The sequence below is a fragment of the Martes martes genome (genome assembly GCF_963455335.1).
Source record: "Martes martes genome assembly, chromosome: 10".
In the NCBI taxonomy this organism is placed as follows: domain Eukaryota; kingdom Metazoa; phylum Chordata; class Mammalia; order Carnivora; family Mustelidae; genus Martes; species Martes martes.
This window is the reverse complement of record NC_137898.1, coordinates 51,766,056-51,783,995: the sequence shown is the minus strand read 5'-3', so window position 1 is coordinate 51,783,995 and position 17,940 is coordinate 51,766,056. Positions and strand designations below refer to the sequence as shown.

At 51.4% G+C, this 17,940-nt stretch overlaps 1 protein-coding gene across 2 annotated transcripts in view; it reads right to left on the bottom strand.

Annotated features, from left to right (window-relative positions):
• Positions 1-2,078: 2,078 nt before the first annotated feature.
• DENND2B (DENN domain containing 2B) overlaps positions 2,079-17,940 on the bottom strand; it is a 76,283-nt gene continuing 60,421 nt past the window's right edge. For both annotated transcript variants that reach the window (XM_080815484.1, XM_080815483.1), the window contains exons 12-20: positions 15,627-15,704; positions 14,909-15,049; positions 11,063-11,211; positions 7,248-7,425; positions 6,949-6,990; positions 5,830-5,941; positions 4,826-5,065; positions 3,856-3,942; positions 2,079-2,845 (exon numbers count right to left, since the gene is read on the bottom strand). In XM_080815484.1, the coding sequence (XP_080671610.1) occupies positions 2,811-2,845; positions 3,856-3,942; positions 4,826-5,065; positions 5,830-5,941; positions 6,949-6,990; positions 7,248-7,425; positions 11,063-11,211; positions 14,909-15,049; positions 15,627-15,704 (1,062 nt within the window). In that variant the 3' untranslated portion in view covers positions 2,079-2,810. The remainder of the gene's footprint in view (positions 2,846-3,855; positions 3,943-4,825; positions 5,066-5,829; positions 5,942-6,948; positions 6,991-7,247; positions 7,426-11,062; positions 11,212-14,908; positions 15,050-15,626; positions 15,705-17,940) is intronic.

The following is a 17,940-nucleotide window of genomic DNA, read 5'->3' as shown; positions in this document are numbered from 1 at the left end:
AATGCTGTTTAAGTTAAGGGAAAGCTCATACTGTGTTTTGCTCACAACATTGCCAAAAGCTGTTCAGTTCTCTGGGGTGCCTGAGTGGCTCAGTCGGTTAAGCATCTGACTCTTGATTTTAACTCAGGTCATGATCTCAGGGTCTTGAGATTGAGCCTGTGCTGGGCTCCATGCTGGGTGTGGAGCCTGTTTAAGATTTTCTCTCCCTCTCCCTCTGCCTCTCCATACCCTCTAAAAAAAATTGTCCAACTCTCTTACCAATGGTAGCACTTACTCAGTAGAATCTGTTGCTGATACAACACACTTTTATCTGTGCTTGTGTAGCTGCTAAATTCAGCGATTCTATATATAGGTGTAAACATCCAACCTCATTATATCTTCTAGTACAGCTATACCCAAGCATTTACATATTTAAATACATGTTACAACAAAATTTTTCCTTTTATTTCTCCCTATTTATATGAAAATTAAGGTGTGTTTAGGTAGGTTACCTTATATGTCAATTTCATTTCAGGATAGTAAAGGGGGGAATTAGAGTATATGCTATAGAAAAGGAGAGTGTTGGATCCGATAGGGTTAAGAACCATCTGTTTAGGGGTCAAGAAATCATGTAAAACAACTTGGAAAGAAGTCCTGACCACTTTTGGTCAACCCCACACCAGGCGTCCTGGACATCATACCCTCCTCTATATTCCCCCAAAGTCTTCCGTGCCTAGCCCATAGTACTCCCTGTGTGGACCCTTGTAGCCCAACCAGAGCCATTTTGGGCCTGTACTGATTTTCTGAATTAGGATGAAGCTGTGGCCCTTACAGAAGGAAGATATCCTTAGGGTTAATCTTGGGTATCTTAAGATTTTAAAGATACATAAAAGTTTCAAATTTTATTTTAAAAAAGGAATTTACACCTATATCTCTTGTGATGTGATCACATATCTGTGAGGATTCTTTGGAATCACATTAAAAAGGAGGGGAGTGGGAGAAGGAAAGGAGAAAGAAACCGCTTTTGGAAACTGTATTATTACTATTTTACTGTTAAGGAATCTACTTCTGTGACCATCATGAAGCCAGGCTGGGTTAGTGGTAATGAGTCCTGGAGGTAACTATACTGGACTCTGGACTTTCTGTTGATAAGTACTGTCTTCTTTACTTTAGCTTGAGAACTCAGACTTATGAGGTCTCAATCTCTGCCTCCCTTTCCTGGAAGATGCCAAAGCCAACTATGTAAGAGGCTTTTTCAGAGGAGAAGACGACTTTGTCTTCCCAGAAAACAAACCCTCTACTTTAGGAGGCAGATAGCAACCCCAAACCCCAGACAGGTTGGGACCTGTGGGGGCCTCAATGGAAATGGGAAGGAGGAGGGAAGGGAGTCCAGGATAGGACTGTCTCCTGTTTAAGTAGGCCAGGGTGGAAGGACAGGAAGGTCTACTTCTTGGTTCAAATAATGCCAGTGCCCAAGTGAATTCCAGTTAAGAGAGTTCCAGCTTACTGCCTCATCTCTCGTCTTGGAAATTTTCACAGTCTTTGCTCTGCAAAGGCCTTGGGTGGGTGAAAAGCCTAAGCCACCCATATTTCCTGCTCTGCTCTTCTTGCTTTTCCATGGAATATTGCAGAGGTCAACAGGAGAAAACTAGTAACAGAATGACAGAAGAGCTACAGGCAATGGGCCAGAGCTGCGAGCAAGCCTGGGTTGGCTTTTGCTGAGCTTTAACCACCCATGTCAGGATACCCAGTGATATCTTAAGGGCTTCATACTAAAGAGCAAAATGTTAAGATTCACCTAACAGTGGAGCTGAAAGCACTGAGCATTCCTTCCATCACTGGGAACACTTACACAGAGTCTGAACAGTTGGTTATCAAAGTGGCAAGCTGAACAAGAACAATGACAAGGTATCTTCTAGACCAGTCATAACAGTTCAAGCCAGAGAACTTGATTTCAGGGGAGGTAAGTGACTCACACTGAAGCTAATCTCTTAAGGAAGTACTCAATTCCCTGCATGATGGTGTTTCATTCCTGACTGGCCTATCTGAGCCCATCCCCCAGGAGAGAGAACTATAGAAAATGAAGCCAAGGAACACGTAGGGCTCTGGGCCCAAACAACTGTACACTGTTTATTGAGAACACCCGTAGATGGTGGGAAGGAGGGATGCCCTGTACCGCATCGTGGCCACCACGGACTGGGAGCTGGGCCTGAAGAGCACTGGAACAGCCGGGGGTGGAGGGTGGGCTTCCCGTGACTCACTGACCATCATCACAAAGGTGGGAGGAACAAGAGAAGGCCAGGCCAGAGAGCCTGGTACCACGCTGCAAATGGGGATTGATTGGCCTCTGCCTTTCAAAAACGGAGGGTTAGGGGAGGGGGACTACTAGAAAAAAAAATAGAAACTCTAAGATTCAAAAAAAAAAAAAAAAAAAAGTCCTCCTGTACATAACAAGACAGCGTCTGCTCTCCAGGGCCCAAGACTGGCAGCAGGGGCCTCAGGCAGGCAGGCCTGGAGCCTCCAGGGGAAGATCAGTGGTTCGGCTGAGACAGTCAGCTGCACATAATTGGCCAGTCGCCAGCACCCAGCCCCTTGGGAATATACAAATATTTACCAGATTCTCTTTGCTTGTTACAAAAAGAGATAAGAAAGCTTACAGCAGATTATTTACAAACAGTATCCTGGGATATTGTGAAGGCAGAGGTGGGCTGGCTTGGAGGGTGGGGTCTGTGGGGGCAGAGTAGCCACAGCAGCCCTGAAGGTTCCAAGCTGGCCCCCTCCCCAGGCTCCAGGCTTGGCAACGCACTGGACTCCGTTCCTGGGAAAGGGGCTTAATTCTTCTTGTGGAGGAACTTCATTTTGTTGCCTGTAAGTCAGAGAGGGCAAGAGTGAGAAGGTTTCAGCATCAACTCTTCTTTTTTTTTTTTTTTTAATTTTTTTTTTTTAAAGATTTTATTTATTTATTTGTCAGAGAGAGAGAGGGAGAGAGAGTGAGCGAGCATAGGCAGAGGGAGAAGCAGGCTCCCTGCCAAGCAAGGAGCCTGATGTGGGACTCGATCCCAGGACGCTGGGATCATGACCTGAGCCGAAGGCAGCTGCTTAACCAACTGAGCCACCCAGGCGTCCCAGCATCAACTCTTCTAACAGCCTTAACCTTCTCAGTGGGAGATCTGGTTAGAAAGACTGGATTTTAGCTGAGACAGATCTGATCCGAGGCAGTGAGAATATGCTAGAGCTCTAATTAGGGCACTGGTATCAATCACTCTGTGGCTGTGTGCAAGCTATTTAACTTCTTTGGCCCCAATTTCCCTTTAAACTGAGACATGCTATAAAGACAGTGGAGGTTTTCAGAGAAGGGCACTCTGGCACTGAGACTTTTGTAGACCCCTTTAGGCTAGAGAAAAGCTCACTGCCCCCAGCATCCTCATATACACTCAGGAAGGAACACGCAGAAAAAGACCTGATTTATGTAAGGATCTCTGGTTTCTCCTGGTTCTGCAATTTAATGTGCTTAATGGGGGCGCCTGGGTGGCTCAGTGGGTTAAGCCTCTGACTTCAGCTCAGGTCATGATCTCAGGGTCCTGGGATCGAGCCCTGCATCGGGCTCTCTGCTCAGCGGAGAGCCTGCTTCCCCCTCTCTCTGCCTACTTGTGATCTCTGTCTGTCAAATAAATAAATAAAATCTTAAAAAAAATACTGTGCTTAATGCTCTTGGAGGACTGGGCTGAGAACCTCTTCACCAGGAGATCTCTTACTGTTCTGTCTACAGTTCCAATATAAATAACCTCTGGCACTGGTTTAGAGTAGTTTGGGTACAGATCCCCCAGCCCCAGCTTCTTGCTGAACATCCATCTCATCAGTGGCCATTCTACTTACCCAAACCTCGGAGAAACTTATTCATCCCACTCTGCTCAGTGTCTGGGAGTTCCTCTAAATACTGCTCCACTCGCTGCTCAAAGAGGCCTGGGGAAGAGGAGGAATAGGGAATAGAACCATTATTGCAGGAAGGGAAGGGAGGCCTATTGGAGGGGACCATGGGCACAGAGAAATCAAGGATCTGCAATTACAATTTATGGGAGCATCTTACTAGAATTTAGACTGTCTCATCATCAGAACTGTAGTTAATAACATCTCACTGTGCTCACTGCTGAAGCAAGAGGCCCTCAGCACCTTGCTTCCCGGCACATGTGCCTGAGCTACACTCTGTAAGGCAAAGATGCTGCTCCTTGTTTCAGAGCTGGTGCCTTCTCTAGGTCCTCTTAGATCACTCTACTATGTTGTTCCAAAAGGTTTGTTAGGCTAAATGGACGGTATTAGTGAACAGAAGATGTAACTAACAACCCTGAGGTTAGAGAAAAAGATCTTGATGAGATTAAAAAAAAAAAAAAAAGTCCTAGAGTGAGCTGAGCTGATATTAGAGACAAGGTGACCTATTCTGAATGGAGGCTGCCACCAACCTCAGAGAGCTAGCTCAATTTTCTTCAGTGGCTTCTCCAACCTCTGGTTCTTAGAACCCCCTAAATTGCTCAGTCTGGCCTTTTTCTCTGAATGAGAAGGGCATCTGGGGAGGGGATGGGCAACCATGGTACGCTGCTCTTGGGTGGAGGGAGACGCTACCAGCCACATGGCTCCAGCCTGTGCACAGTCTCATGAAGGCATTTACTGCAACAGGAGGAGAAGAAAGCTCTGTTGGTGGTTTCTAGCAGAAGAAAGGGATGGTAGGAGGCCTGGCCCTAGCCAACAGCTAAGAGCTCTGTCACAGTGCCCAGTTATTCAGGCCTGCTAGTAGCAGACAACTTACACAAGAGGGCCCATAGCCCCCAACCCCAAGATCTTCTGGCCTTACCCTTTGCCCGACACTTTCTTAGCTCCCTGTCTTGGATGAAGCCGGCAAACATCTGGGACTCCATAAAAACCTCAAGAAAACGACGGATGCTCTTGGAGGCCACAGACTTGCGGAAGGCCTCTCGCTGAAAAGCCCTCTCTCCCTTCTCGCTCTGAGTCAGGAAGAGGGAGTAGTGCCCGACAGTCTCCACAAAGAATCGGATAAACACCTCCGACACGAGCCCATTGAGGGTATTACATTCTGGAAGAGAAAAGACAAATCTTTGAGGTTCAGGCCAAGAACCGGTCATCTCCAACCTCCAACCCCAATCTCTACCTGGTATTGTCTCCCTCTCCCCAAGAGAATTTCTAGCCAGAACCACTTAGCGGTTTTTGAAACTTTATCTCTTATGCTCCTGGGCTTATAACTAGCCCCTGAGCTAGAAGGTCAGAAACTGTGCTCTGCACATGCAAGTTGGCAAATATTCACTGTGCAAATGTGAGTGGAAATCAGAGACCAGAGGATCACTTTCCCCATACTCCTTACCCTTGGTGGTTTTCCTGGGCTTCACAAGAAGAGGAAGTTCCCTCCATCTCCTGCAGGGGCTCAAGGCAAGGCCCCTGAGGGAGGAATAACTAGTTTCCTATCAGCAAGAAGAGTCTAGGCATTGCCATATGTCTTTGGGTTATCCTTCTCAAACCTTCTGAAGTAGAGAAGAATTAGAGGGAAGAGGGTAGCTTTCTAGCTTGGGCCACCCCAGAAGTGCCCCCAATGTTACGTTTCTCAACTCCCCTGACAAAACACCACAATCTTCTCTCCCTGCAGACCCATTACTCCCTGAGCCCACTAGTAGTGGGGCTGGAGAATTCCAGGCTAGCCTGAGACCAAGGCCCTGTACCTGAAGCCCCGTCAACAAGAAGGGTCTGGTGTGTAGAAAGAGGATCCTGGTGCCATAAGGCCCGGATCCAGAGCAGAGGGAGTCCTGGGGCCAGAGCTGATTCTGCCCTGGGGCAAGCCTCACTCACCATCATCAGAGTCGCTGTCAGAGTCCTGGGAGATCAGTTCATTCTTTCTCTCTAGAGCCTGCTCCAGAGCCGCCTGTAACTTCCTCGGTAACAGCGTGTCCTCATCATCCATCTACAGGGGAAGGAAAACACACAGTCATCATAATCATAGACACTGAGCACTTACTATATGCCAGGCCCTGGCTGAAGAGCTTCAATATTTAATATTATTCATTCTGTCCCCAAATCCTAATACTATTATCAACCTCATTTTATAATGAGAAGTTGAGCAGAGAGAGAGAGGTTAGGAAACTCATCCAAGGTCACACAGATAAAAAGTGGTGGAGGCTGTGGCATTCACTGCCCAGGAACTCGGGGTTCCTTGCCCAGCACCCTGAGGAAGCCTCCCCAGCTCCTCTTTCTCCAGCTCCACGGTGGGAAGCAGAGCTGGCTCAGTGCAGGGAAACTGTAGCCCAGCCTGTGGCTCAGGTATGAGGTTAGGCTGTCGTTCCTATCTCTGCATTCTTGTTCTATGTCTGTACCTTGATGCCTTGTACCCAGAAGTAGCAGCTATCAGTGGTGTGTAACACACTCTACCTTCCCAGAGGGCACACCAGTGGGCTGTGCTCCTTAGTGGAAAGCCAGAAGAAGTTCCATGACTAACAAAGGCTTTCTAAAGTTACAACGATGATTGTAAACCTTGAAATTCCATAGCATTCTGTGCATCATGTATCATCCCCCAGCAACATTTCAAGGCAGATGGTGTCACCATGCCTGCTTTAGAGAATGAGAACTCTGCTCGGAGAAGTTCGGAGGCCTGCCTGAGATCGTGGGGCTCCAAGGTGGCAGAACCAGACCTCAAGTGTTCAGACTTCCAGGCCATGCTCTCCGCATTCCCACACTCCCATCACACTGGATGATCCCAACCAGAAACGCAGATGATCCTGCTGGGGTCAACACTTCCCCGATCAGTTTCTCCCCATTCTTGTCTAGTCTGTGAATACAGAGCCCAGAGAGCTCAGCAAACAGGCTGTGAGGGTTGAGCAATGTGTGTAACAGTATCGGGTGCCCTGGGGCCTGCAGCAAACAGGCACCTACCCCAGGGCAGGCCATATTCTGTGGGGTCCTGCTCTTTCTTACCTGTCGGATGAATCGGTCGGATCCCAGATTCACCATCAGTGCCTAAAAGAAAGAGTCATCAGTGGCAGTGATGCAGGGAATGAGCCCCTGCGATGCCCTCAGAGTCAGACAACAGGAATAACTCCAGGAAGGGACAGGAACTGGGCAGAGAGGCCCAGAGGCCACAAGTGAGAAGATTCCAGTGATCTTGGTCCCTTCCTTTCCCCCTCCACCCCTCCCTCCCTCCTGGGAGATTCTGTTCCTTCGGTCCCTTCATTCCTCCATCCCTCACCCAGTTGGTCCCCCAGACAATGGCCCACCTCCTCCACGGGCAACTCCTTCAGTTTGGGGAGGGAGCTGGAGAGCAGGCCAACCAGGAAGGGTGTGGGACAGCAGACGATGTCAATCATGGAGGCCGGAAGGACAGGAATGAAGGTGTGCTGCCAGGAGAAGGGGTAGAGCAAGGCCACCACGGCATGGGAGCAGCTGGAGAGTGTACTGGTAGACAGACAGAGACAAGCACCTGAGCCCAGGCCCAGCACCTTTGGAGAATGGGAGTTAGAACATCCTTTTATAGGTTAAGCTTCCCAGTGCAACAGAAGTGCTAATGGAGTTCAGGTCAGGATCTGACCCTGCAGACTGGTGAAGCCCCCACATTCCCACTGCTCAGGGCCTCAAGGACACTGGTACCACCAACCTTCTTTGGGACTTGACCTAGGAACAGCCATGAAGATACATAGTAAAGCTTAAACTCACAAACGACTCACATACATACCCCCAGTGGCCGCCCTAATGCACAGACAGGCCTAACTTGGTGGGGAAGTAACAGCTCAAGCCAGGGAACATGAAGGTAAGGGGAGCAAGAGTTGATCACATATTCGTAGTGTGCAAGAGCTGGAGGCCGTAAGAGGTAGTCTTACCAGTTCTACCTTTTATAGCTGGGCCCACAGATACGAAGGGTCAGTTTCATAAGTGGCCAACCCAGGACACAACCAACTGTCCTGTCTCCCAGTCCCGTGTCACTTGACTACTCTGCCATCTATCCAAACCTTCCTCTCTGTAATCACAAAAAGTGGTCTGACTGAGGACCACTGACTGAGGTGAGGAGCCCGGCACCACTCCTACCAAGCTGGGAAAAGGCACCCCCACCCATCTTTCCTCCCAGGCTCCAAAAAATAGTCTACACTCTCAGTGGGGTCATTCCTCTCTCCGCCTAGAGGGGGCTCCAAGCGTCTAGACCCAGCAGCACTCCAGGACCAGCTATCTGAGCAGAATGGCCAATGTAAGAAGGGAGGAAGACCTCCAGGGTGCTAGCCAGGGGGAGCAGAAGTGAGTGTACATGCCCCATGTGTGTTGAGGACTGGTGTGGGGCACTAGTAGACACAGGAGACACACCTGGCTTGAACAACCCATCTGCTGGGAAGAGAATCACAGGCCCTCCCCTAGGGACCATATTGTAGATGGGGAAGCAAAGGCCACAGTCAAGTTCAGTTTTAAGCTTGACTTTCCCACTCTGACCCTCTGCCTCTATTGGTTCCACCTATTAGCCACAATAGACTCTACCGGATCACCTCCAGCAGGAATTCTCCCCCTTTCCTGAATAATGGCCCCTCAGTTAGAGAACATGGTTCCAACCCATGACAGAAACAAACTCCCTTTTCTTGAAGGACCTCTGGATGTTCACAAGTGTTTCGTCAGCCAGTGCCTTGCTTGGCTGTCCTGGCACCCTAGAGATGCCTAAAATAGTGCTGGGCCTTGAGGCAGAGACACAGGTGTCCTGGCTCTGACAGCCCTTCCCCAGGGGACAGCAGTTCCCCACACCTCAAGGAGAGCCATCTGGAAAAGATCTAGGAAAGGGCTGTCTCAGGGTTGAGGGACACATTGATCTCCACCTTCCCCTCCAATGGGCCTGGCTCTTTGGAGACAGAAGGTTTTGTACAGCCCCTGGGGCTGATCACTGCAGAACCTGTACACATACACGGTGCACACCTCCATATACTCAGACATCAAAACTACACCTGGAGGCACAAAGGATTTGTGGACAACCTAAAATGTGAGCAACAGGACATGAGATGGCTGGACTCACTGAGCCCTGACCCAGTCCAGGCCTGGTGCCATCACTGGACTGCCTACCCTGCCCCTCTCTAGTCACAGGCAGACCCTGAGGAGGGTGGGTATCTTTTCTTAGACCCAAGAGTGGCAGAATTTGAATGCTGAGCCCAGCTAAGAACAGAGCCCTGGGGTATTTTCCTTCCAGAATGGTGCAGGAATGTGCTCAGAGGCAGGAGCAGCCAAAGGAAACAATAGCTGCATTCAGGGCCCTAGCAGAGCTGGACTATGGGTGGGGGCGGCAAAGAGGAAGCCCTGAGTGAGGGAATGGAACCTTCAGAAAAAAGGAACCTCGGGTCCAGGCTTTGGTAGGGACACCACGGTCTGGCCAGGCTCCCTTGATGAGGAACAGTGAACATGGGTGGCAGGGAGGCAGCAGACAGAGGCTCCATGGGACCGCTGTCCCTGGCTTTTTCCAGCTGCCAGGCTGAGCCCCTTCTTGACGGACCACAAGACACACCACTGTGAAACACTGAGGCTGGGGTGGGAAGCGAGGGACCGTTTTCATTTCAAAAGCAGGCCTTCTCTGGAAAAGTCAGCAGCCCTGGCATTTCCTCCTTTTCCTTCTCCTGGACCAAGGGTAGGCCTGGCATCCTGCCCCAGTGCCCCGAGAGGTCATTCTGGTGTCCCTTTCTCCTGCTCCCCTCAGTAGCCCCTCACACAGACAGAAAGGAAGACCCCAGGGAGCCTGGTCCTACTGATGACCAACCCGAAAGAGGATTTTTCTTTTCTGCCCCTCCTATCAGCACCTGGCATATGGTATGGCATAGAGCAGGTGGGTTAATAAATGTCCAAATGACTGAATTAACTCCACCATTCTCAAGAAACCCCTTCTTCCTGTGATAGATTCTTTGACCAAAAAAAATACACAACATGTTGCCAAGATCTCATCCTCTACTTGCCTGTCCACTCCCCACATGTACTCTATGCCGTGGTTTAAGTATTTATGCCCTCCAAAATTCCTATGTTGAAATCTTAAACCCCAAATATGAGGTCAGGGACCTTTGGGAGGTGCTTAGGTCATGATGGTGGGGCCCTCATGAATGGGATTCATGTGCTTATAAAACAGACTGACAGAGCTCCCTTGCTCCTTCCACCACAATGAGAAGGCTCTGGCTATGAGCCAGGAAGCAGGCCTTTACCAGAATGTATTCACGCTGGCACCCAGAGCTTGGATGTCCAGGCTTTGGAGCTGTGAGAAATACACTTCTATTGTTTACAAGCCACCCGGTCTGGTATTTTGTTATAGCAGCCTGAGGAGACTGAGACACACTCTGATGGATCTTGACTGCCTAGAAGAGCTCAACTCTTTTCATAACGTCTCATGTTCTGTGACCCTTCTACCATCCCTCCTGTAGCCACAGCCAGATCTTGGCATCTGAAACTCCTCTGCCTCTAAAATCATAAATGCCAACATAGCAGACCAAGACCCAGAATCCACCCAGCCCTTTTCCTATTCCTCCTAAACAAGCTCCCCTGCCTCATGGGCACCTCCTGTCCCTGGACATCTTTTCCCTCTCCTAGTCTGACTGGCCAACCTTCCTGCAACCACTCTCCTCCCTGGCACCCTCAATGCCTCCCCTTGACCTTCTCCACAAATCCCCAGGTGCCTTCTCCAGGTGATGCCCTAACTGGTTCCTCGCTGGGGGGCTCAGTGCCCCTCCGAACCCTAGTCAGTGCTCTTGCCCCTTCCTCAGGTGGCTCTGCCTAAGAGCTCATCACTCTCCTCCAACTCCACATCCCACAGAGACGGCCCTGCCTCCTCCTCCACAGGAATTCCTACCATCAACTAGAAATCTCCTTACTCCACCTCTCTCCATATCCATGTGTCTGCATCTGCACCCTCTTGGCTGGGCCAAAGAACAAATGTCCCCACCTCTTCCCTCAGGCTAAGTTCTCCCTTGGGTTCTCCATCCTGCCACACCAATACCACAGCGGCTGGCACATAGTAGGGCTCCTAAGTACACGTCAGATCAATCAGTGGACGTGCCCTCCCCCTTCTTCACCTCGCCCTGTTGGGCCTTACCTGAGCTTATCTGCCACAAAAATGACTCGGCGCTCCAGCAGCAGCGAGGCGAAGATTCGGATGAGCTGGCGCACGCTGAGGCAGGTGAAGAGGCACTCGAAGTCCACATGCTCCAGCCGGGAATCCATGGGCCGCCGCAGCTCTAACACCTGCAGGACAGTGAGGGGGAAAGTGGGTCAAGGCAGGTGAGGTGGGTGTCCCTCCCGGGTCCTACACAAAGTGAAGGGCAGTGGGTTTCTCTCTCTTCTTTTTCCAGGTTTCTAACTACCCCACTGTGCAGTAAGACCCAGTCTCCGTCTCCTCTCAGACCACAGCTCTGTTCCCACAGTCCTCAGACACCTAGCCTGTGGCAAGAGGGATAACTAGAACGTGGAGGAGGCTCTGGGGGGAAGCAGTTGATGAGCCATCCATCAGGCTCGCAGGAAAAGGAGAGGCAGCTGCTCTTATAGATAAGGAGAATGAGGAAACCACACAGCTCTATCTGTGGGGTACTCCCTGCACCCAGGTCCATCCCCCCTAGCAGAGGTCTTGGCGCCCATGCTAACCAGATTCCACAACCCATTGCTGCTCCCCCGGCCATAGGAAGAGCAGCATCTCCGTATCCTTTGACTGCCATCTCTCAGAAGACAATGCTAGTGTCCTTGTCACCATGTCCTCTACCTCTTCTGCTAGGGTTTCCTTCCAGAGGTCCCGTTTTTGCTACCCTTCTGGCCTCTATCTCCATGAGCCATCTAATCTCTGTGCCAGAGACAAGGAAAACACAAGGAAAGGGCTGGCTACTCCACCACCGTGCCAGGAAGCAGGACTTTATCAGGGCCAGACCTAGCCATCCGCCCTCCAGGGGATGCAAGGCCACTCCCAAGGTCGGTGCTATGGCACAAGAAGTCACTTCCCTGGGGGTGATCCTGAGCGTGAAGGGTAGCAACTGACCCTAGCAGTGAGAGCAGGAGGAACTGCTGGAGCTCAGGCCAGGCCAAAGCAGCTGCCACAGGGGCCTGCTTCGTCTTCTCCTTGGTCTCTCAGTGCCTGTGGCCAGCAAGGGTGTCTAGGCCTCCTGCTAAGCAGGGTGAGAAATGGGTTCCTTCATAGAGCCCAGGGTGTCAGAGCTCTTTTCCAGGGGCTTTCGTCCCTATCATCTCATTTATTCCTCAGGGTCCAAGCAAGGGAAGTTCAAACTCATAGCTCAATATTCATTCCTCTGGCTCCCAGAGAAGCAGCAAAATGGGCACAAGGTGCCCCCGCAATCAGCAGATACTACCTTTCCCACCACCGGTGAACTCCTAGAAGGCCCAGTGATGAGCACAATGCCGCGCTCACCCAAAATGCTCAGGGAATGTGGCCTGAGGGAAACCCACAACACAGGGACACCAGAGGCCTCTGTATGAGCCCTTGTCCTAGCCCCAAGAACTTACAGTGAGGCTCCCCCATACCCCTCCACCCCGAAGAGCCTGCACACAGTCCAACAGGCCTCGCTCCGTAGCAAAGCACCGTGCTCCTACTACTCCTGGGGTCCTGGCTCCCTCCAGGGTGTGAGAATTCCCAGAAGCATCCTATAGGACCTGGGCCTCTTCTCATGCATCCCTGCCCTCAAGGATCACAGTCCAGTGGGGATGACTGAGTCTAAACAACCACAGCTGTGACACCGGTGCCAAGACGGAGGAAGCCACGATTCATGTCTTCATGGCGGCGGTGGGGGGGGGGGGTGGCTCAGAGCACAAGATACTTCATTTGGGCTGTCCAAGGAGAGAAGGGAAGAGTGTTCAAGGCAAAAGGAAGCAAGGTTCAGCGACAGTAAGCAATTCAAGTTAGAGTGATAAGAAGTGAGGCTGATGAGGGCAAGGCCATCCCAAGGTCTCCCAGGCAAGCTGCTGGGCTCTCGGGGCAGGGCCAGCCATCAGCCTGCACCAGTCCTCTCAAGAAGCCTAAAGTCCCTCCAGAGGAGGGTGGGAGAAAAGAGGCTGAAGGAAAGCCCTGAAATGGCCTTCGCACCACTCCCAGCACACCCCGTGTTTCTTTAGTCAGACCCTCTCCTGCTCTCTGCAACAACAGTCATTTCTTCCCTCTCCTGAAGTCCAGCACCCACCTCTCACTCAGAGGATGACCTTCTCCTCCATTTTGAGAAAACCGAAGCCATCAGGTAGAAGCCAGAATCTACCAGCCATGGCCCTTCCCTGCCATCACACAAGGAAGTGCCCGTCTCTCCCAACTGAAGCCAGTCCCTCCCTGGATCCCACAGCCCCGCCACCTCCTGAGCCACAGTCTGACTGTTCCCTCCCTCCCCTGACTATCCGCTTTCACCTCTGCCTCCACTGGGGCCATTCCCACCAGCCTCCAGATGACCATCTCCAGCAAACTCCCCCTTTCAATCACTGCCCCCTTCCCTAGTCCTCTTCACAACCGAGCCTCTTGAAGAGAAGTCTGTACAAGTTATTTCCACTTTCTCACCCCTCTTCACTTCCCAACTCACTCCACTCAGGTATCTGGGCCCCTCCGTCCCTTCTCCCCCGAGATCTAGTCTTGTCAAGGCAGCTGGCCATTCCCCATCCTGACCTCAGCCTCCTGTCTTCTCCCTCCTGGGGGTTGCTCCTCCCCTTCTGCAGGATCCCCAGATGTTGGGAGTTCCCCAAGTCCGAGGAGGACCGAGTCCAGGCTCTCTTCTGTTCCTTATCTATACTTTCTGCTATGAAACATCTTATCTTGGGTGCCACACAGGTATCTTAAATGTAACACGTACTAAAATCCACCTCCCCACTTCCTCCTCAGAGCCCGCTCCCTCCATAGGCAGCAGGCCGGCAGCTACCCTGTCACTCAAGCCAAAAGGCTGGGATTAGCCTTAAAATCTCCCTAATACTTGCTCCATATTTCCACTCAACACAAAGTGCTCTGATCCTCATTCTAAAACGTGTCTCTAATCCACCTACTTCTAACCTTTTCTACCACACCTTAATCCAAGCTACTATCATCTCCTGTGTGCACTTCTGTATAGGAGCCTAGCCGGTCTCCCACCTTCACTCCAATCCATGATCTCCAGAGCAGCCACAGTGAACTTTTAAAAATATATCTCAGATCTTATAACCCTGCTTTAGATAAACTTCAAAATCCTTAACTCGGCCTAGCAGGCACACTGTGATGCAGCCCTCGCCGCCCATCCTGCCCTGCTCACACCCTTTTAACCATCTTGGCCTTTTATCAGCTCCTTGTCACTCTTCCGACTAGTGCCTTTGCAGGTGCTGTTCCCTCTCCACCTGGAATAACCTTCTCCCATCCACACCCTTCTCTTTCAGTCCCCCTCCCCCACTTCATTTAGCTGACTCTACCAACCTTCCTCAGAGGGGGCCTTCCCGGGCCCCCTAACCTAAAGCAGGTTTTAGGTTACCTGTCACACACTCTCACTCCCATGCTCACACTTGGCACTTAAAAAGTTCAGGAATTATCTACTTAAAAGCAGACACGTGTATTTAATGTTGGTCTCTCTCACGAGATGATGAACTCCACAGGGACAGAGCTATGGCCCACTTCAAGCTCATGGCCACTCCAAGGTCCGGCGCCATCCCTGACTGTGAGAGAGCACTGTCGGTAAATAGTTGATGAATGAATAAAAGGTGGGCAGGTGGAATGCAGTCAAGTCCAAGCAGGTCAGGGAAGGCCGCCTAGGAGCTGTGGGGAGTTGGGCCCCATTGACAGTTCTGTCCTTCACTTTTCCAGTCCTGGCTGATTAGCTATACACACATGGTGAGCGAGGAAGGGGCCGTGCTCCGCCCCTCCCAGGGACTGCAGCCTTGGCCAGGCAGGCCTTCCTCCAGCCCCCATCCACAGTCTGAGAGAAGAGGCAGCAGAAATCCCTACCTCGTTGCCAGCACCTGGAAGAAACGTCTTCACTTTGATGGTCTTCCCCGGGGCAGGGAAGGGCGACTCCATGAGACTTCTCATGAAGGGATAGACCAAGGCAGCAGAGATCCCACGCCGGCGCTCCACCTCATCTAGGACCTGTGCCCACCGCCAGCAGCCGGAAGAGGAAGGGTGTCAGGCGCTGCCCTTCCCTACCTCCTGGGCAGAGAAGAGGGTGGCCTGGCATCTGACCAGCTGGGGCCAAAAGCTAGGGGACAGGAGGGCTATCTCGCCAGCAGCTTTACACTCTAGCCTCCCTGCTTCCCTTGGCACTCGATGACTGCTCTGCTCACTAACTCATCCTTGTCCCACACCCAGGAGATGGGTAAATGAAACACCACTCGCGAGTCGTGTCCCTGGGCACCTGGTTTCCCCAAGGGGAGTCTCTCTCCCAAAGGACTCTGGCTCTACCCAGGACTCAGAGTGGACTGTGACACTGGCAGACCATGCTGGCACAGGAGCTGGGGAGATGCCAGCTGGCCAGATGGGGAGCCAGGCTTGGGAAGAGGAAGGAGTCCACGAGCTCCCTGTGCTTGCTCTTGCATTCTCTTGCTCACACCGGCCCGCTCGCTCGCTTGCACACACAGGTGGTTTTCTCATCTGAGCTGGCCACAGATATTCCTGTGGGAGCTGTCAGCTGGGGAAAGGGGAGGGAAGTAAGCCACAGCCCTCTTACCTTGGAAAACAAGCCGAAGCAGCCAAGGCGGCTGATGACACAGTATACCTCTGGCAACCGAGGCCCTTTCCCACTCGGCTGGGTCGGGACGAGGCGGAGGAGAGACAGACAGATAGAGAGAAGCCACAATTACTACATCTGGCTCCTTTTCCTGGGGAACTGAGGACTAAGGACTGATCTTCTAGTGGATGATGGCAAGCCTTTTCTAACTGCTACTCAACCAAGCCCCCAGAGGAAATGCTGACACCCTCCAGGGGCAGGCTCTAGCCTCCACTGGGTCTTCCAGCCCAAGGTGCCAGACTCCTGCTGAGCTCCTCCCAGGAGGACGCTGACAGAGGCTGGTGAAGGAGGAAGCAGACCGGCAGAAGCTATAGAGTGATTTGTGGATTTACAAGGTGAAGGCTGGGAATCCAGAGGACACAGTGGTCATGAGAGGAACCTGTGTATATTCCTCGGGGCAAGGCACGGAGTCCCCCATCCCTCACAGGGGACATTCTGTAAAACAGCCCCATTCTAGGTTTCCTTACCTCCCTTCCTTGATCCACCCTATTATAGTAAGACAAACTGAACATGGATAAGGGCCGCAAACTACTATTTGTTGAAAGCTTACCATATCTGAGGCCCGGGCTTAGTACTCTAAAACCGCCTGTGAGAGGTAGTGCACAGGCACTACCACCTGCGTTTTGTAGATGAGTAAACTGAGTCACAAAGAGAGTGAGCCATTGCCAAGGGCATGCATCTAAAAGTCACAGATCCAGGAGTCTCTTTGGGCCTCAGATTTACTGTCTTACCTCTAAAGCATGCTGCCTTCTGACCGGACAGAAGGGAAAGGGACACAAAGACACAGAATAGAGGTATGCTAGGAGAGGAGAACAAAGAAAAAAGGGGATTGGCAAAGTGAATGGCTGGAGGAGATGTGCACTAAGAGCGCCCCAGGCCTGGAGCCCCCAAATGTAGGTTGGGGTGAGGCCACAGGAGTCTACTTCTCCAGCCAGGGGCTGGCAGGGCTCTGTGGCTGCCTCTGGCTCCAAGGCCTGAGTGCCTGGCAAGGCCAAGTAGGGAGGGAGCAGAGCAGCAGGTGCTGGCCCCTCACGCAGGCCGCTAAGCAAATGCAGATGGGTCTATTTCAGTTTCCAAACCTGCTGGCCACACGTCACAGAACTAAAGAGAAGGCAGAATCTGTTTTTGTCCATATTAGGCCTGAAACTCACTCCTCTCTCTTTCCTTCTCCCCCGCCTCCCCTAAAGCCCCAAGTGATTAAATCAAGTATGTGGGATTTGGGTTAGAATCATTGTGTCCAATCTGCAGGAATGCCGAGCTAGTGCCAGCCCCCTTGGCAGGGACCCAGCCCAGGCCCTCTCCGAGCATAAGCACGCCAGGACAAACATGCTCTTCCCTGGGGGCGGCAGGCCCGCTGCAAAGGAGCAGCTCTGCTCCATCACTATTCCTGCAAAGGCAGTCCTTGGAATGCTCCTCTCTGGGCGCAGGTAAACCTGGGGCATGCTGGCCTCTGCCTGGCTCCCCACCTGGCATCTGCACTGCTCCACATCCCCTTAGCCCTGCTCACTGGGCAGTCGGTATCCAAATATCCCTTCTCCCAGACTACCCTCTGGGGCGATCCAAGAGTATCAGACTTGGTGTTAAAGAACTTAGAGTCAAGCCCAGCTTGTGTTTCACTGGCTGTGTGATCCTGGGCAGTTATTCCCCCAAGTCTTAATTTCTTAATCTACAGAAACTGACATAGTACTACTTCACGAACTACTATAAGGATTAAAGAAGATGACATACTTAAAGCATCTAGACTGGAACACAATATGTCCCAAATAATAGCCTATTCCCTTTGTCTTCCCTTCTACATTCAAAGGCTGACCTCCTCTATTAGACTATCAAAATTTTCTTGAGGATTGGATTGAATTCAAGTCTAACTCCTCTTTAGGTGCCCTTAACATGTTGCCTCACCCTCCGTGGGAGTATGGGATGTGTTTCAGAATGAATGAATAAATGAATTAACGAATGGCCCAGAATCCTTTGTCTGGGGTCCCTGCTATACATGACCCTTGCCTAGGATCCTTCTCATCTACCCCTAGACTGGCTAGATACCTAGTGAGTCCTTGTCCCACTAAGGCATGGGAGCCCTGAAACACTGCTGACACCCCAAACCAACAACATCCCCAGTGAATTCCAGAGGAAAGTGCAACAGGAGTCTCTCTTTACCTAACCTCAAGGTATTGCTACTACTTCCCAGGGCTGGGGACCTGGGGACCGGGGGATCCTTACTTCCCAGGGCTAATGGGAAGGGAGATGGGGACGGGCT